The 21,672-nt window shown below is 35.1% G+C and overlaps 1 protein-coding gene across 1 annotated transcript in view; it reads right to left on the reverse strand.

Moving 5' to 3' along the window:
- LOC136837578 (integumentary mucin A.1-like) overlaps window positions 1-21,672 on the reverse strand; it is an 85,686-nt gene that overhangs the window by 27,731 nt on the left and 36,283 nt on the right. Inside the window, exons 4-6 of the mRNA XM_067102454.1 lie at window positions 17,743-18,096; window positions 14,955-15,023; window positions 14,446-14,536 (exon numbers count right to left, since the gene is read on the reverse strand). Coding sequence (XP_066958555.1) covers window positions 14,446-14,536; window positions 14,955-15,023; window positions 17,743-18,096 — 514 coding nt within the window. The remainder of the gene's footprint in view (window positions 1-14,445; window positions 14,537-14,954; window positions 15,024-17,742; window positions 18,097-21,672) is intronic.

Below are 21,672 nucleotides of genomic sequence, written 5' to 3' on the forward strand. Positions count from 1 at the left end.
AAGAAAATCCATACTAGTCTTCAGAGAAAACCTGACACTAACTAATTGTGCTGAAAAGGCTACCATAAAGTGAACACTTACCAATGATCCAAGATCAACAGAGAAGAGAAACTTCAAAAAACTGCTGCTGCCAATCACTGTAACCACAGCCATCAACCGGCAAAAGCATATTGAGCTCGTTTGCTAAGCTGGTTCCTCTTTTACCCCGAAAGTGGGCGGGGTCATTCGCCTAGCCAAAACAAAAGTAGCGCAGCCACGAATTTCAAAATTCTAGCTGCCGGTTAATAGAAACTAATAGCTATGTAATTACTTGGTAAGTAGCTTATATAAAAATCTGTCTTTAAAAGTCTGAACCTAACCTGACATCAATTTCTGAAAGTCTGAACCTAACCTGACATCACTTTCAACCATCTACTGTAGCACAGGGAAAGAATGGATTATACCTTTTTAAGGAAGACTTAATGGGAGGAAATCTGTTCTACAGAATCATTTCTAAAGACTTTAGCCTGTCATGGAAAACTAATGAAAACAAATAACATCCACTAAATATGAAGTAAATGTGATGTGCAGAGTCCTCCAAAATCAAGATAAGGCACTATCAACTATGACACTGGCTTGCAAAGTTACTTAAAACAAAACTTATGCATGAAAGAATTATGAAAAGAGCTGGGCACTACCAAAGAAACCTAAAACAAAAGTAGGTCTCAAAGATTAAACCCAGCACCTGAGGAAATGGATTCAACAACAAATGAAAATCCCCATAATTCCTAAAATTATATAGTCCTGTACTAGGTCACACACTAAAGCTATGCTGTAATGATTATTCGGAAAATGGTGTTTAAAACATCAAAACAAAGGAAATTCTTGTCAAGAATGAAGGGAGATGAACAAAAGTGTGCTTTCCTCACTGACAGTGAGGAAGAATATTTCCTAAGGTTGTGTATATGCAAAATAATGTAGGATATGTTCTTTTGGGAAAATATTTTTGGCTGATGACTTACTCATAATTCTTTTACCCTATGTTATCCTGGGTATGTGATTGGCCTCTCTAAACCTCAAAATGTTTCCAGAACCAATGGCTCACTTGAAGAAAGTTAACAGCTTTGTGGTAAAACAACTACTTAACCAGTGAAGCAGTGGTTAGTGATTCATGGGACTCAACCCAGCCAAAGAAATCCCTGTTTTATTTACCAAACACTCTCACTCCCTGGCTTTGTAACTGAAGACATGTGCACCAGTTGGAGTGGTTAGATGAAAAAAAAAAAAAAAGGTTTTTAGAGATACAAACCTATTTCAAATTTTTTAAATAACTAGAATTACAAACCAATTCCTTCTTCCAGGAGGAGGCAATTTAAGTTTTTAGTTTTCCATCTGTCATCTGACTGAAGATCAACATGAGATAAAAAGATATATAAAAAAAATGAGCTTGAAATTTACTATGAGATTAAATACTCGTCCATTGTCTAGCTAAACTGAGTCAAGGGATTATGCTGAACTCCCTCAGTGAGGAAAGTCTACCCATTACTAACCAATGCTTTGTCAGTTCTAGCAGGTATTTTGGACTGCCATACGTATTTATGTAGGCTTAAGTGTAGCCTAAACAAGTCTGTAACTTGTATAGAACCAAAAGTTCTAGCTCTTTTTCTTATCAATATGTTAACTATTACAGTTCATTTTACAGGGTTTACTGTACGGTAACATTTAAGTTACTGATCTTGTTTGTTGCAATAAATGTTTCATGAAAAATCATGATAATCACTTCTTAAGATATTGTGGGCTTATCTTAAGAACTTAACAAACATCAGCATCTGTGCACTTTGATGCTAACACAGCATCTTATAAAATAGGTAACACTGCTAGAAACACCGACACTACCTTTCTGAAATTCCTAAAATATGTTATTCTTGTTAAAAAATGGATTCTCTTAAAGACCAACTCTCTTAACACTTGTCTGTTAAGATAAAACAACAAAGTGTACAGTGAAACAGTTACGGCTTTGGTTTATGAAGCTAACCCTAAAATTTGTTTAACTAACTCTAAACGCAGTGTCAGTGTTTTTGTCAGTGTACAGATAACAATAATTTATTTTATCACTATGTAAACACTTAACCTGTATCACGGAAAACTCTACTGGATGTTGATATATCTCTCCATAACACCATGGAGGTCTTTCATCATACGATACAGGGCTTTCTCAGAAATGTAATACAGTGGCAAATTAAAGGGCAATGCTTGAGGAAAGCATTAGGTTTCAATTATGGGAGGGTAGTATCAAAACTGAACTTTTTTTTTTATAAATGTCATGAACAAGAATGCCTTGTACAGAAACCATAATTTTCAGGGAAGCAGGGTCAATTAGTTCTATTTCACACTTGATAGCACATTAGTTACAGGTACAATGTGTCCCAGTAGACATTAACTAATGTCATAAAAAAACTGCATTTAGAAATGCTAAAATAAATGTTCCTAAGATAACTATTTCCTTCATTCTATACGCAATTCTTTGCTTCACATACTATATAAGTTTGCTTCAGCACATACCACATTATCATTAAAGTAATTTCAAGTACAGAAATGTCTGCTGATCAAGTCACAGTACACATTACAGAGACAGACTACAAAGTTGTACATGGGTATAAAGCTTAGTAAAAATACTTAATAGTAACCCTGATCACTGAAATAAAAATTCTAGAAAACAAAGTTCTCCAAGGCTAGAAAGTCACTATATGATTAGGTCTAAATTGAGCACAAAAAGAAAAATGCTACAGGAAACACACACATAAGAGCATCATGCTACAGACTTTTCTTCCAGGATGGTATCTCTGGGAGGTATATTCAATATAAAACAAATGAAGTGGTCGAGGAGTGATGTCCCATACAATATTAACTAAGATTATTAAGGTGGCAATGACTTGCTTAAACTAAGTAAATCTCTTCATACGTAGCTAACATACAGTTGTCTAACTGTGCTGAATAGTGCTTGAAACATGATGTACAATGTGCCACATAAATATATATATTTCCCTCTACTTCCCTAAATGTAATGAGTCCCATGCTTTTTCTGCCTGAACTCCTATCAGGTCTAACTCTTCTTCTGTCACCTTTCTCAGTGATTTCCTGGTCATCCAAGTCCTCTTGAAGAAATAAAACTACAGAAAAATATAAAACATTGACCACCAAATACTTATGCTAATACAGCTTCAATTACATGTATACTACATTAAAATATTTGGTGATCATGGATTTACATTTTCCAGTTTCTTTACTTCAAGTGTGTATAAATGCATACAGTATTAAAATTCCTTACACAGATATCTGACATAAAACTGCATGTTTGTTTCATGTGAAATGTACAAACAAACTTCTCCTCAATTATGGGGGTACTCTTCACCACATAACAGTGGAAAGGTATACTGTAACAGCCTTCTACAGTGGAAGTGCAGACAATTGCACATACATCGAATTAGACAAAACAAACATACCACTTTAATTTGTTGTATGAGAATTTGAGCATTAAAGGAATTTGTCTATGACCAAAGCTAAAGTTATCAGAGTACACTAGTCATCAATAAGCACAGTTTCTGAGAACTTTCAACAATATAATCTCTGACCCCCTGATGACTAAGTTCTGATGAAATATATTTTAAAAATGTGAAATTGAAGTAATGCCTATGCACTTGTTCCAAACTATAGAACTGTTTGATCTATTAAATTATTATCCTCTTTGGAATACATTACTAGTCAGACAGGAAACAAAATTCGTACAGGAGATATGGTTATGAGGACATGACATATTTTTTCACATTAGGAGGCTATATACTGTATAACACAGAGTTACTTGAAAGGAGTACTGTAATGAGAATGCTAGAAATTCTTCGTCAACTGAAAAATTACAACAAATCATTATGCATGAGAAAAACTAGTTTTCATCCAACCAACCTAGAAACTAGAGATAATAGAAGTTTCCACTCTCCCACTACAAAATTCTGTTCCAGTAATGAAAGTGACACAGTAAAATGCATTTACAAAGAACTGAACAAAGGCACAAACACCTTATGCAGCAATAGGCCTCCTGAACTCTCTGGGTCAAATTTCAACTGATGTTATCACAAAAAGGAAACAGTAAAAAATTCTTCTATATTTTGACAGATTCTTTTCTTCATGTTATAAATTCTTAAAATATATACGAAAGCTGCAAAAGTTTTACATAAATATGTGCAATAAAAAAGCACCTTAAAGTCATCAAGGAACAATGCTTCAGATTTAAAGTTCTGTACCGTAATACAGTTGCACTGACTTCTACAGTACTGAATTTATAAAAGATTCACATTTAACAAAAAAATGCATTCTCATAGTTTGGCATTTCATACATCAACATAATAAACAGAAAATTAACATTGCTGGTTAAGGGAGCATGGTAAAATCAGCAAAATCTAAGGAGACAGTATGTTCCCAAATAAAACTTGTGGTATCTAAATAAAATGTCAAAACGCATTTAAGACAAAACAACTGGCAACAGTCACCAAAGCCAGGTGTTTAAATATATCCTAAAAAATGCCAGACATTGGGCACTAATGAATTGTAGCTAAGGCAAAGCTAAAGGCATTAGAGTATAATGAAAATCCATTTCTGAGCACTGGATTTGTACCAGAAATTGAATCTGACAGTTCTATGGCCTAGCCCCAATCCTACCCTAAAGACAGCAGTGGTACATATGCCCTGTTATGCTCTTATTTTTTGGTTCTCATTAACAACTTTCTTGATTTATAATCAGACATGATGAATACTGATGAGCTGGACACCTTCCCATTACAGAAATTTTAAATCACAATTTTACTGCGAATGCTGTCCTCTCTGTCTCTCTGCGTTATTTCCTACCAAAAGCTTCATGAGCTTGCTGAGACTGCCAACGGAGCCGTGGCATAAGTAAGGAGGGGCCCCTCTAATGAGGAATAATAACTATATGAGAAATTTTAAGGCTCCTTTCTTCTATTGATGCATACACTGCACTATTCTGGGTAGTATATATGTAAAACAGGTAGTTTGTATTTATATATAAATTATTTCAATTTGTGTATATTCACATGCACTGTAGAAAAGTTAAGTTAGAAGGCAATATTTTCATCTTTGGAATTAAAATAAAAAGTAAACTCAATAGTATAGCAAACATAACTTAATTTTTCATAGAGTGCTGCCTACATGGCATTTGAACCAGCTTACATACACTTTAAATAACATAAGGCAAGCTATGCAATCATCAAAGTTAGCTGAAAACCAGATTAGTCATTTAGGTATTACCCTCTTACATCATTCATCTTTTATATTCTATCCTCATTGCCTGGAAGCACTTTACTTGGCTTTAGTTTATGTAGTTCTTTACTCTTCCATTCCAATCAGTGCAAAGTTCTATACACAGAAATTAGCTCCACAAAGGTTAATAGGGGAAAGTTAGTTTCAATGGTTGCATAAAAAATTAGTAACAATACACTTACAGGGAATAGCAAGTTAGAATCAAGTGCCTAAGGTACTAGGACCTTTTAGTCTTGAGGAGCTAACAAAATTTTGTTACACCCATGATGAATCAGCAATATCTTAAATCATAACAGCACTCAAGAAACAGAACATCAGATTCATTAAATTTGAGAAATGCTATTTCACCCCAATTCTCATTATAAAAAACTACCTGGCAATAGCAAACGGGTTAGTACTTTAGCTACTGCTAATATGCGATCACAACTTTCCAGCGAAAAACTGAAAAATAACAGCCTTAGTCCTAAATAAAAAGCATTTCTAGTCTTCTCTTTTTTACTAAATAAAATGTTTCAGGAAATAACAACCAGTCTCATCTATTCAAGCAAGTACAATTGTTCAGGAAATAATAAATGTAGCCCAACATATGAGAGAGAGAGAGAGAGAGAGAGAGAGAGAGAGAGAGAGAGAGAGAGAGAGAGAGAGAGAGAGAGAGAGGTTAATATGAGCTAAGCTTGGAATTTTTTGCCAAACCTAACTGAAAGGTGAAAATTTTGAAATATTTTACCTTTATACTTTAAAAGTGGAGTATTACCTTAAAATAATAACACATTTTTCTAATGAAGTAATATCTCTCTTTAATGGATATATGCAATTCTGGGGTATCTGTTAGCAACTAATGTCTGTCGATTGTTTTACCTATGGCAAGTCAATATGTTACTTATAAAATAATTGAGAAACATATCAGAAGTAAAACTTTTTTTGAATGAAAATTGATGGTGGTACTGTACTCATTTTCTACATGGCATTAGCTATTCTAATTTATTGCTGTGCTCTCGCAGAAAATTAAGATAACTATTTTAACCTTATTTCAAACATAATCTAGTAAATTTGATTATAAAATATAAAAATTTCAACACCATCGAAACTTTTAATACAATTCTTCTCATGTGAATTAAATTTCAGCAGTTTGGGTCTTTCATTAAATAGATTTCATTATTTATTGTACTTCCTCACATTGTACATCCTCATATTTTTCAGCTATTCATTACATTATGTCCTTAGTTCAATAATTGTCAAGACAAAGCAACTTATCAATATTTTCATTAGGCTATTGAGTAGTATGCCATTATATACAACTCATTTTCATGCTATCTGAGTGCACGCATGCACTCTTTCACTGACCAAGTGAAGAGGAAGCATTTCAGAAGGCATGTTCCTATTAAACAATATCACATTTCTTCTGCTTGGACTCCTTGGCGTCATTCCCATCTGCTCAGCGACAGTGCAAATATCTTGAGACGTTCTCTATCATTGTTTTTAGGTGTGGCACTCTACAGACAATTTACCTCCAGTGCTTCATCATTAACTCAATATCTGATTACTCCATTGATTACCAATGTTTTTAAAGCAATTTTTGCTTTCCAGAGCCACTTGTTACCATTAAGGAATATGAAATGACACTTAAACTCCAGCAGATTTTTAAGATGTGACCCACAACTGGAGCCACTCTGTTTCCTTTGGTGAAATCAGTGACAGATCCACAAGTAACCAGATGAATGATTTTCAACCGTTCACTGGTTTGGGTGAGGAAACCCTCACCACAAAGCTAATCCACAAAAGGAAATATGTCCTGCTTTGAAAAGCAACCACTCTTCAAGGCAGATCATACCACTTCTATAGATGCTACAACTCCAAACCGGGCCACTGCAATACCAAGGTTCTAAGCCATTATAATTTAAGGTATCAACTTTGATACCTTAAATTATAAGGATCCAAGCCACTTGGTACAAAATTTCTGAACCACTCCAGTACTTTTAACTTCAGGCCACTTCAGTACCAAGGACAGTAGTTGTGCCAGCACCAATGATCTAAGCAGTGGTCAAAACCATGTCAACATTTAGGATTATTGAGTACAAACCCTAAGGGCAGTAGTAATTCTGGTATTCCAGTTTCGAAGTTCTTCTTGTCAAAGACATGCTTATAAGATGGAGAGAAGTTCACCTTCTGATCTTCCAGATATCAGAAAATTTATGGTCAAAAGAGACTTGCCATATATCTTTCTGAAGCTGGGCAGAGACTTTGACTTTCCAGTCCTGTCAGCCTCCATTCTGCATGTAAACAACAGGAAGGTCAGAGTCATGTCTGACAACCCAACCACAGTGCCTTACAGAAATTTTGGGGGACTGAATGAATAGTTATGTCACTTGGGCATTATACATTTTCATCAGATCAAGAAAGGTGAACACTAAGCAGTTTTCATTAAACAAACCGCCAAGTTATTTCTTAGCCTTCTCAGGTCCTGCAGCCTAGACCGGACACTAAAAAATCATGAATATTTAGGGCATGATTCTAAGATCCAGAACTTTCATTTGACTACTTAGCCCTTCTCTCACCAAATCAGAAACAAGCTTTAGGACCTTCTTTACCTAATATAAATACCTGGGAAACTTTCTGGTTGTAAGAATACACCAGCATCAATGGCACTTGTATAAGAATCACTTAAATCTAGACTAAATCTTTGCATTTGGAGGGTTTTCAGTATTATCATCTGAGCAGGCTTTCAGGTGCAGCAAAAGCAACCCCTACGCCATATAGAGATTTGAGACTTTATTTTTATCTAGCAAAGTGGAACTCCTCCTGTGGTAACCTAGAATTTATTCAGTATAAAAAAACTAATCTTAATGAAAAGTGTGAAAACACTTCATATGAAAGCAAGAAAAATATTTCGAACTAGATTGCTAAATACAGTAATGTAGTTCACTTCAGCAAGAGTAACAAACTACTGGTGTAAACAACCTGTCAAAATACTTCCTTGTATGTCTAAAATATTAAGTAGGCCTATAAATAACTATTTTCAGTTTGATGAAAGCCACCAAGCGTTCAACAAGGATATACTACGAAAATTAAACTGTCACAGACATTTAATCCAACTGGAACTATTTATGCACCAAATCTGATGAAAAATATTGTGCTGGCTACAAGAAAAGTCACCATGCCAATGGGGAAACAAAGACGTAAAGGCAGCCAAAATGAAAGACTGCATAGGGGTTTATTCAAAGAAAAAGTAAAACTAAATCTTAAACAAAACAAGAATGTAAAAGAAATAAAAAAGGGGACAATCTCTTCAAATTATATTTTTGCAAATATAAATGCATATTACAAAGGAAAATACTGTACTACACTTTAGAATATTCAATATTTCTCATAACAGTTCATTAACAGTATTAATACAGAAATTCATTTCCAACATATACATTTATACAAATACTGTTCAAGCATTGTACAAGATAGACCAACTCCAAACTGAATCAGTTACCACTACCCATGAGATATATTGAAAAAAAAAATACAAAACTCTTAAAAAATTTACCAATATTAAAGAAAAATCCTTTGCACCTTTTACCCCTCTAGTGTTCACCTATATTATATACACCTTGGTAAGTTCAAATAATGGAACTTACATAATAAATGGAAGAAATCACAACAAATTTAATGGATATAGAGAATATCAGTTTCAAAATCTCTCCTACATGAAGTTAAAATTACATTTCTAACGTTTCAATAATAGGTTCCTTTACAAACTTTTCAATAATATGCAAGTTTTCCTGACTTTCTTTTAAAATGATCTCTATCCAACTTTGGGAACTAGTCATCAAAAAAAGTAATAGAAATATTTTCCCAATTTAGTCAAGAAATGCAACAGGGTTGAGTAATACATCATTACTATTAAAATATGGGAAGGAAATATAAACAAGCTTTTTTTTTGAGTAGTTCCTGATACTGTACTTGTCAAAGAATGGCTATTAAAGGATGTCTTTTGTAAAAAAAAAAAAAAAAAAAAAAAAATCCAGTAATTCTGGGTCATCTGCAATATAGTTTTCTTGCGATGATTCCACAAGAAACTTGTAACTTTTACATTGACTTTAACTGCATTAACAATCCTAAACAACTGTAAAGTTTGGTTGATTTTGTGACCCCTAGTCAATCCTGTTCTCATACTATGAATTAAAAATTTTACTAGCATAGCAATTTACTGGATACTTGAGTCTGATTCTTTTCAGATTCTGTTACAAAAACAAGTTCCAAAACTAAATCTGTCCTAGATTTTGAGGACCTACTCTAAGCAAAAAATAAAACAAAAGATCAATACAAGAAGAAAAGTATGATTACCCTCAGGTGAAACTGGTAATCTTGATCAATATTGTCATACCACCAATAAGTGTACACTTCCATTGATTTTATCTTCCTCTTCACTTTATATCTATGTACAATTGTAAGTTTGGGCTTGCATTAATAATAGGAAATCATCACAGACAGTATGTATCACAGGCTGATGCAAAATACAGCACTTGAATCTGATTAAGGCATGGCAAATTGAGGTTACTACTAATCTACATACTGTATTTGATTAGTTTTTTAAGGTTAGGGTACTATATCACATTAAATGTTAATGCAACTTCATCTTACAAAGATTGGTGCGTAATCTACTGTACATTTCAGTTCATTACACAATCTAATAAGCAACATGGATAAGACAACAGCTTGGTACAACAGCAAAATCAGCATCAAGATGATCACCAAAGTTTACCAAGGGCTAATTTCCAGAGCCACTGTTGTCAATATGACAATACTGAATCTTGATTAGGTGGTTACTTAACAGGTATTTGTGAACAAGCTTACTTTCCAACAGGTATACCTCAATGATTGCCTCACCAAAACCTTCATTATCCTAAATAAATCTTTCTGTAAATAGAACATTTTACAAGTGATATACTAAAATCTTTAATATAACTAGTCCTGCTTCAGATCTATCATATCGCTTCTCTTGAGTACTGTACAGATTCTTTTTGTACAGATTCTTTTGTGCTTTCCTTACAATTATTCTTGTGCAAATGTAAAACAAAAAAAAAGTTACCTACAATTATGAGCTGCAAAGATGCTCTATCCCTCGAAGGCATTGCTCCTTTCAAGTCAGAATTACCCCCATGGAACAAAAATATAGCCTCCTGGTTACATTATCATTATTACATATTGTTATTGTATTATCACTTTTCCAGACCAACAAGTTAAAATTCTCAACACTAAAACAGCTATTGTAAAGATCTAATAAATTATAATTAAAAACTATTAACTAGCTACACTGAAAACAGAGATTCTAACAGTCTTCAAGATGCATGACTTCATAAACTGTCATTCACTCTTGGCTGAGTCAACATTCAATAAACAATGTTCTACTGTCGCAAACTCCTAAATAAAAGTTTCATGATAATGCTCAATTGCACAAGGAACTTTTGAGGAATGGGTCACCTGACATCCATAGGACTACAAGTGACTGATACATAGACAAGACAGAAAGACATCAGTGGCACATTCCTTTTAGAATGAAGAAAGTATCATAAACCCCATCTAACTTCTTTTGATATCAGATTCCTTAGCCCACAAAGTTTGCCATTTAAAGGAATAGCTTTTTTTATAGGAGAACACAAGCCTCTTGATTTCTCAACAAATAGAAATCTAAAACCTCCACTCTAACAATAGAATTCAATGCAGTTTTGACAGCCTGCAGTGACAAGAGCCCCCGGTCCTGCCAGCATCCCATAAATTTCTTTTTTCCTACATAACCAAATTAAGGGGGAATCCAATGAATTTTAACATTACAACCAAATTAACAACATCATGTATCTCTTGTACTCAGATTTTTCAGACTTTTAGTGATTTTTAGTTTTTAATGATTTTTAGTTTTGATGGCGTATCCTGTCACTTGAAACTTCATATTTCTGTCGCAATTCATACCTTACAAAGCTCCAGTAAGCTATTCTGCTTTCTGGCTTTGGTATGAAATGAGAAACTAAATCCTAAATTTACATGTAGGCATTAAAACCCATCTAATTACAACTGCCCTCTAATTATTGAGTTGAATCACTTACATTAGTTTTGCTGCTAACTAAGAACATTATATAAAACTAACATTGTTCTCATTAATTTTACATGATCAAATTGGGACTTCTTTTGTGCTAATTCTAATCTGCCTTCTTCATTTACTGACGATGTGGGTAAAACTGATGGTCTTGTGCTTTTTACATGATGATACAAATAATTCCATCATTGCACAAATCCCCAAGGAAACACTAAACTTTGGGTTGGCAAAATCTGGAGCTCATTTGCAAGAATATGATTTAGTTTGTCATAACTGTAACTACATCCTGCTTTTTTAATTTTCATCTCCATTGCTTCAGAATGCTTAATTCCGGCTTCCTTTATCTAATGCTTTCTATATCTCCAAGAGTTAAAAGTATAAAACTAATGACAAAAATTATATGGAATCTCGCAAAAGTAGCTGCAGCCATTTATGAAACATTACCTAATCCTTGGATGCAGTAGCCATTTCTCAAAGATCCTCTTCTCCAGAACTAAACACCAGTTTTCCTTGCTGCAAAACCAAGGTTCAATTCCAAAGATGAAGCCCAAAAAACACCTACTGCTCCAAGGAAGGCAGCAACCATACAAATCTTTATTTATTTACAGTATCGTATTTAGCAATGGATATACATATATAGTTACTTTTGAGACTCAATATCCATTATCTCTTTAATCCTATACTTTTTATTACATATTACTAATTTGACTCATAATGTAATCTTCATTGCTATTTCCAGTTTTATTTCCCCATTCCATAACGCAAATGTTATAACCACATGTCTTTGCCTATGGATCTATGTTATGAGGCCTTGTCATATTACTGATGACAGAAACTACTTTGGTCCTATATCACATAACTGCCCTTGGATAGCCACCTTGATTAACACTTGACCTTTTGAAGGTTAAATTGACATTAAAACTTTCACCTCAGTAAACAAATTGTTACTTCAATTCAATCGAGTCCCAGACCTAACTAAAACTAAGTATATCTACAGTAATTCACTATGAACAATCTATTTTTAAAAAATTCAAACAAATTCATTTTTGAAGGCACTCGTTCATCAAGGAGGAGTCAAGTGAATGGATAAAAATTACTGGTAACATTATAAAGTATTACAAGGGACTAAAGGAACCTTTAGCAAGACCTATCAGAATAAACTGTTGTAGGCACTACACACTAAAGGGAATCCTGTCTTCCAGCTAATGTAATTTATGAGTCACGACAAAAACTAGCTAATGTAATTTATGTCATGATAAAAACTATCAAAATATGTAAAAAAAAAAATTTGCCCAATATTTTAACTAACAATGTAGCAAACCAATTCTGCAAATGACCTTTATCCTGCATATGGCACATTATGCACTGCCTCCTGCAAGGATGGTATTGTCCGTAACATGTAATTTCAATTCTTAAAATTATCCAAGAATTCTATTTCTCCAACTTTCGTTCCTTTTCTTTATTTACTAGAGTCATAAACAGTGAAGCATTTTATTAAAGAAACTTCATTAATAAAAATATACTACTTAACAATCTTGCACAAACTCTATACAAAACAAGTTCTGAGGCACTTGTTTTCTATAAACAAAAAATAAAAGGAATAGAAAACCAATATGTATTTTGTAACTACAAAAAATAGTGAAAACTTCACTGAGCAACTAATTTTTTCTAAAAAATTTAAGTGATCTGGCAAAAACTCAACTTTCTATTGATATTCTTATTACGAAGAATGAGCCACATAAGTATGGCAAGCCAAATTTCAACAAAAATACCACCTGTATTCACCTAATCAAACATTAAAGTTCCCCAAGGATACATCAACGAACTTACGACAATGACTTTAACAGTCCTGGTGTGCAAAGAAAAAACTGTGAGCCTCTTAGGAAAGCCAAGCCACAAATCATAGTTTCACAGTCATATTATAATTCAATCAAAGTGATGGCTCAATTAAGGAAGAAGTATGGGATTTCACTAACTTGAAACATGCTAGATCAAAGACAGGTTAATGACATCCTTTTTCAAAGAAATATAACCACTAGTGAAAATGTGAAATTGCAAAGGCAAAGAGCACACAATTTACGTTGAAAGCTACCTTATTCCACAAACCAGGAATGGAGAATCATAAATGGACACTTAGATTTTTCATAAAATGAGATTTTTCATAAAATGAGATCTGCAGGAACAAAGAAAATTCAGAAAAGTTGATAGATACAAGGCTAACAATTCTTATTAATTTTGAAATTATAATCTAAAAACAAAGTTACTGACAGCTCAACAGCTACTTTAAGCTTACTGGAATTCCCTAGGCCATCCCCTCAAAACTGCTTAAAATTCATAAAATTGTAAAGCAACCTAATGTAACTTAAAAGGAAAAAGTAGCCAATTCTGAAATCCTTTTACTACTATTGAAAGCCTTGTACATGTAATAAGAATATACAGGTATAATTATTTAACCAGTTAGTTAGGGTTTTGGGAATCTCCAAAATAGATTTTGAACTGCTCTTTGTTAAGCATCATAGTTAGTTAGTTATAAATGATTTGTTTAACCAGACCTCTGATTAAGTATCTCAAAGAAATCTCTAAACAAGAAAACATGATTTGTTTAACCAGACCTCTAATTAAGTATCTTAAAGAAATCTCTAAACAAGAAAACTGAAAAAAGACCTAACGAACCAGCTTTGCCAAGTACACTATTTCAAAACTAGTGAAGATTCAATTTCCTTCTACAGTACTTCAAAGCTACAAAGGACAGGAATTTCTTCTATATCTTGGATCATGAAAAAAGCTATATCATGCCCATATTGGCCACTAACCCATGAAATAAAAAGAGCACTGCAACAAGATAAAACACACTGCTCTACCCAAAGATCCATCAATAACTATCTATACATCACATAATTCTACCACAGTCATTGTGAAGCCTCGCCGAGATAACATCCCATGAGTCGTAGATCCAATTTGGACTATCACAGTTGTGCGAGAAAATTGTGATCATAAAACAGTGAAGGACGGCTGGCAAACAGGCAGCATCGCAAGGCAAGCTTCACTCTACTTACAGTGTGTGATAGCTGCGGCCATTTCGGGACTTGTAGAAGTGCCAAGCTGCATAAGCAACAGCTACTATTGCAATAGCTAGAACCATGCCACCTAAACAAAAAAGAAATAGCATTCCATTATGAAAGACTCTTGGATAATTTTAAAAATTATACAAAGGTACAAGTTCCAAGAAGAAAGGGCATTTATACTAAGAAAAAGAAAAACTGTATAACAGCACTAGTAACTGAGTATACAGAACAACTTGCGACATTATCCAGAACTTTTTATTTATTAGCTACAGGAATTTACATCTGCTAGGTAGGCTCTTCAGTTCATTGACAAACTTTTTAATTCCGATCATATTGAAGTGCATCAAATATTAAATCAAAACATAAAATTATGAAAACATTAACGAATTTCCTTTTGGGAGAATACTACAGAATGTGTCATTGCAAACCATGGTTAGTCTTAAAAGGGAAATAATGTTCCAGGATTTAAATTTATACAGTACAAACAAACAAATGCTTACCAAAGAAACTGGCTGCATCAAAATGTCTTCCAGAAGGTGTTGGGGGTGCTGTAGTGGTGGTTGGAGCTTCTGGAAAGTTAAAAATAAATAAGAATCAATTTGCATGATTTTAAAAGCTGATGTACATACTACCAACCTGTTCAGTCCAAATATCAAAATAAAAACCTGGAAAATGCATCAGTTTTGTCAAGCAGACAAGAAAGAAATGCTTGATAAAAATGGATTATCTGCGTCACATGTGATAATACTTAAAACAATTATGGTAAACAAGAAAAAATCAGGATGGAATGAGTACATGCTACAATCAAACACTTCATTGTCAGAGAATTCATGATGCTGAAAAGACTAGGCTGCACAAGATTCATAATTATACAATCCTTATTCACCAGGGCCAGTCTCCTATCTATTCCAAGGCCAAGAGATTGAGTGCATTGTTTTGAGCTGTTATTCAACACTCATAGGGCTAGCCAGTCAAAAACAATCAAGGCAAACAACATTGAGTTTGTCGAGGAAATTATGACAGATGACAGAAGAGTTGGAGACTCTAATGGATGTTCTACGGATAACAATTCTGTGAAATACAAACACTGACAATTACAAACATCTGACAAGGAACGAACTGTTCACTCCTACGGTATGGATGACTTCTGATATGAAGCAAATTCCTACCTGATGTTCAGAAGGAATTCTCATGATTTAAAAGTTTTCAGCAGCAGTTTATAACAGAAAATAAAGCATCATTCAATACCATAACAAGAAGTCTAATAAACATCAAAATAAATGCAGCGTAACCATTCTAGGACAAAGAAAACTAATGGGTCACACAACTGTCTGTAAAATCTTGTACAGTATACCAACTTCAGCCTATTAACAAATAAGCCAAACCAATACCATGAGCACCCTTTTGCAATGCAAAAGACCTTGGTAAAATTGCACTGGTCAAAATCTTTTCTTTGCTTTTACCTCATCCAAATACATCTGGGTCTTCCTTATAACATAGTATTTTCCCAGCAAAGGTGGAGAGGGAAAGTCCAAGTCACACCTAAGTCACTCCATCGTCAATAACTCGTCTGGTGCAATCTCACTCTATCCTACCATCTGACTCCTTATATTCTTCTTACCAAATTTTTCTTAAATCATCAAACTCCTAGTATTATTCTTATAGTATATATTTTGACTGTACAAGATTTAGGTATCCTGTACTGTAATCTTACTTTCACTTGTAATTTCATTACAGGTATATCTGACTTCTAATCTTGTACAACTAGCCAATTGTTTGATTTGTCTCAATCATTAATCCTTGCTCCATCTAATGTTATTTTATCCCTTTCTGAATTTCTCTTTCTTCAATACTGCTGTTTTCCTTAGATTCATCAAAAGTCCCATCCCTCTACGTATATGATGCACTCAACCAAGCAAGCTTTGCATATCCTGCACATTTTGCTGATTAAAACAGCATCTAAAACAGCATCATCTGCATACTTCAAGTTTGTTAAGTTTCTAACATTCACTCCAGCTAACCTTCTCTTCCATCTCTAACCAATTTTTTCTTTATAAAACCTATGAGGGAGACAAGGAGCAAAGACCCTGATGATCACCCTCAAATTATTATGAAATAAATGAGAGAGAGAGAGAGAGAGAGAGAGAGAGAGAGAGAGAGAGAGAGAGAGAGAGAGAGAGAGAGAGAGAGAGAGAGTGTTCCATCAGCATATTAGTGGAGTTTTATCATTTGGTACTGTTTTACAAGTTTGATAATTTAATTACCACATAAAGTTTTGCACCATACTACAGGCAGAGTAATTTCATTCTTTATCTCTCCCTTACCTTACAATGTTAACCCTTTAATTGTCCACAGAGGTCAGCTTAACACGATGCTCACATTGCCAAAAAATATAAGCTAGTATGTTTAAATTTTTCTAAAAACATATTCTTCACATTTCTAGAAAGACATTAAAAAATAAACAGCTAATACATATAATTTCAATTTGGGGCTTACTTAATATGTATTCCAATAACTGAGTTTCCCCAAAAGCTTTTACTTTGCCTGTAGTTTATTTTATTTCCAAGTTGGAACACTGAATTATATATTCCAATTGAAAGCTCAGCTACATTACTGTAAAATGAAAGCCTGTACTTCATCCTCTTCTTTCAAAATAAAAAGATATTGAAAGTTACGCAGCAATACATAGAAATTCGAGTGAAAATAGATATAGTATCCACAAGAAAACAAAGATAACTATGTAGGGGCACAAGATACAGTATCCACAAGACAACAAAGATGACTATATATGTAGGGGCACACCACACAAACACTGCCTAAAACCACCCAATAGTGGTACAGTACTCCAACAGAAACAACATCGACGTCACAGACTAATGGGGACAGTTGCCCCACTTAATACATATACAGACACTATCCTGCTTACAAACTTTCAACTTACATACATTAAAAGATACAAACGAACAGGATCACAATACAAACGGCCATCTGGAATGTAACTCATTTGCAAGTAGGGCAGTGTTTGTATTCTTACTTCTACAAATGGGCCATGGGCCATATCACAGCCAACTTTCACCACCCCCTCTTTCATAAAGCAATGGGATGTGTAACTATCCGTGATTTCCGAATTGTTCAGCACAAAAACTATTGAAAGTATTGAGCTTTGCTCTACCAACTGAGATGAAAATCTCTACCGGAGAAAAGTGCACCCACACTGCTTACTGCACGTGATGCCTTGCCTTTCAAAAAAATCTTGAAAAGTTACCCCATACACCTCAGAGTTCCCACCTGTTGTTGTTGGAGGCTCTGGAGTTGCTGTAGTCGTTTCAGGAACTGGCGCTGCTGTTGTCGTCTCGGGCTCTGGTGTTACTGTAGTTGTCTCAGGCACTGGTGGTGTTGTTGTCGTCTCAGGCGCCGGTGGTTGTGTTGTTGTCTCAGGCGTTGGTGTTGTTGTCGTCTCAGGCACTGGTGGTGTTGTTGTCGTCTCAGGCACCGGCGTTGTTGTAGCCTCTGTTGTTGTGTCAGGCTGTATTGTTGTTGTTGTTTCCGGTTCTGCTGTTGTTGTGGTGTCCGGTGCCAAAGTTGTTGTTGTTTCAGGCTTTGGTGTTGTTGTGGGGCCTTCAGTTGTTGTGGAAGAGTTACCTGAAGTCAGAATACCAAAAAATGTACCTCTTAAAACTGCTGATACTAAATCAAATACTTTGCAGGACAATACACAAAGTTAAAAATACCGGTGTTCCACAAATACAAATTTACCAGTAATATATCTTTGCTTAGATACCCAAAAGGTAGGGTTACATTATGTGGACTAGGCATCTAAAGCAGCAACTAGCACTGTGCAAGACTTATCATTGCAAGAGGACCACCCTTATCAAATTTGCTACACCAAGCCATTCCTATTCTCCATTACAAAGAAGTTGTGTGCTAACCTGAGGTGCTGCAAGGAAGATTAGCCAGTAAAATAAGTTATGTCCTTAATGAACATAAAAGTTCACTATGCATAAAAAAATGTGTACTGAAGAGACAAACAACCTTGACCCTACAAGAAGAAACCTCACCAGCCTGTAGAAGTGAAATTCAGATACAGTACTACATCCACAGGGGGAGGACCCCTCAGCAGTTAATGTTGCTGCATGGCAGGGTTTCTGGCCAAGAAAAACTAGCCATCTCTAATTTAACTTTACTTTCTGGCATTTATCATTTGTTACCACAACAAACACATCTAACCTCTTATAATTTCCTTGTGGGGTTAAATCATAGCATCAGCAAAGGCAGAGGATGATCAAAGCAGCCAAAAGGTAAGATTCAACAGCTTCTTGTACAAATGAAACAGATGTGTTGCAAAAAAAAATGTACCTGACCTTGCTGAGGCAAAAACCAACAGGAGCAAACAGCTTTCAGGTCCTTAATCGCCTTAAAAAACCACTTCTTGAGAAAAGAGACAGGCTACATAATTTAAGATGCAAAACAATGAATAGTAGTAGTATCACCACCACAGGAAAGGGTACATTAGGAGGGGATTTTATGGTCACAGATTAAAAGGAATAGGAGCAGAAAGAAACAACTCTCAACAGGAAAAGGGTAAAAGGGGCCCAATAAACTACACCAGAGACTGATAAATCTTATAATGAATTTGAAACGAACTGGTCACTCTGTTAATGAACTGTCAATGAAGTTACAATGAGAAACATTAACAAAGAATCTCCATAAGTTTCTCAAGAGACAATGATCAGGCAACCTTTGGAAAACCATAGGCTAACAAAGGACAAGTGCATCACAAACTTTGGAAAACCATAGGCTAACAAAGGACAAGTGCATCAAAATTCATCTTTTCACCATATCAGAAAATGTGTTGCCACAGAAATTTCCATGAATGATGTTATGAGGAAATCTGACAAAATTTCTTTTGTCTATCAGGGCATCAGTGAAGTTCATTATAGCACAAAATGTTGACACTATTTTGGGTTGAAAATTCCTTGCACTCAATGAAATACAGTTTTATGCCTAGTTCACAGTGAAACATATTCGCAAGGACATACATTTGAAGTAATTTTTGGGAACCTACACCGTGCCACTGTCCCTGCAACAATTTCTGAATTGATTTTGAAATGAAGGACAAGTAATTCAGATAAGGAACACCACATCCTTGTGAAACAAAATTTGCTGCTGCAACCTCAACTTGGTGATATGTCTTTTCATTTTCATATTCGAATGGCTAGGGACAACAATATAAAACCTTGCTTCCTCAGCACTGATGCAAAAATAACCCCTGCAATATTTTCAGCACTGAATATTTCATGTGACTTCTATGATTAGCCTATATATACTGAAAATTTTAAATTAGAATGTGAGGACTTGCAATTACATCTAAAGAAATCCGATACCCAGTGTCAGCATTGGATCCATCAATAAAAATAAATGCTGATTCACAAGCTTTGATGTATGCTATAAAACCCAGTACAGTATATACTGTATCATATTTCCTATTTAGAGATATTCCTCTTTATCCCTATTTATAGCAAGGGCAAAAAGTGTGCCACTAAATAGACTACCCTAAGGAACACAACATTTTTATCATAAAATAAAGTTTTATATATACAGTACTTACCCAGTAATTACATAGCCATTAGTTTCACTTGTTCGGCAGCTAAAATGTTGAAATTCGCAGGTTGCACTAATTTGTTTTGGGGTAGGTAATGTGCCCCATCCACTTTCGGGGGGAAGAGAGGAACAACTCAGCAAGGAGCTCAATTTGTCTATGGCCTTATGTCCATGCAAGGGGAGGAGGGAAGGCTCCGATAATATAATTACTGGGTAAGTATATATAAAACTATTTTATTATAAAAATGTCATTTTTATATAAGTAACTTAGCCAATAATTACATAGCTGATTCCCACACTGACAGGAGGTGGGAAGCATGGACATATCTACCCCAAAACATTAACAAAGGTAATGAATTTGAGAATAGAAAAATTTGCTAATATTGAATCAATGTTTGTTGTTCCCTTACATAATAAGAGAGCTGCTGCGGGTAGATACTGCCTCTGGTTGGCGTTCATCTTATCGTGTAGAGGCAAGGCAGTATAACCTGGGGCGCCTACTACTTTAGTGGGTACTTTGCAGTGATGGACCAATTCCGATGGCTAGCAAAGAATACAAGTTACCCCTGCCCAGGCGCAGTACCACACAAATAACCAGAACAAATATACAGTCATCAAAACCACCAAACAATATAAAAAGACACCAATACCCAACTATTAAAAAGGACTGGAGGGTACTCCAAGTACACAGTACTCCGAGGCTCCCCTAGAACTCAACACCCTATGCAAGGCGAAGAGATACAGTTATAGGAAGGAATACTGTCTCCTAAGTTTCCCCACCCAACACCACAACCGCCACGTAAAAAGGACCCAAGGTACTCCACTCATTATAAACTGTTTCTATATCATGTAAATAATGTGAAGCAAACACCCACTTACACTTCCAAAAAGTCAACTGCAAGATAGAAACGAGGGATAAATTTCGTTTGAACACTAACGAAGTACTGTAGTGACTGACCTTTGAACACTAACGAAGTACTGTAGTGACTGACCTTTGAACACTAACGAAGTACTGTAGTGACTGACCTTTGAACACTAACGAAGTACTGTAGTGACTGACCTTTGAACACTAACGAAGTACTGTAGTGACTGACCTTATTGCATGAGCTTTCACTTTACATGAGGGAAAAAGCTCTTCTCCAACCATGGAGTGCGCTTCAGATATAAAGATCTCTGAGGAAGAATGCAGGGCATTCTTAGACAGAGGGAGCGAGGGATATTTTACTGTACACCAAAGACTGCCCGAAGTTCCACAAACTGCCTTTGTTCTGTGAAGGTAACGCTTAAGGGCCCTCACAGGACAGAGAGTCCTCTCCTCTTCAGCTGGACCCAGTATGTCAGAGAAGCTCTTAATTTTAAAAGAACGGGGCCATGGTTTCGATGGTGTCTCGTTCTCTGCCAAGAATGCCAGGGAAAAGGAGCACACTGCATTACCTACGGAAAAGCAGACTTTTTTATCAAAAGCATGTATCTCACTGGCCCTTTTTGCTGTAGCTAAAGTGACCAGGAAGAGTCTTTCTGGTAAGGTCCCTAAGAGAGATAGACTGCATGGGCTGAAAATGGGGACTGGATAGCCATCTGAGAACTATCTCCAAGCTCCAGGAGACTAAAATCATT

This window comes from Macrobrachium rosenbergii, chromosome 59, assembly GCF_040412425.1.
Source record: "Macrobrachium rosenbergii isolate ZJJX-2024 chromosome 59, ASM4041242v1, whole genome shotgun sequence".
Lineage (NCBI taxonomy): Eukaryota > Metazoa > Arthropoda > Malacostraca > Decapoda > Palaemonidae > Macrobrachium > Macrobrachium rosenbergii.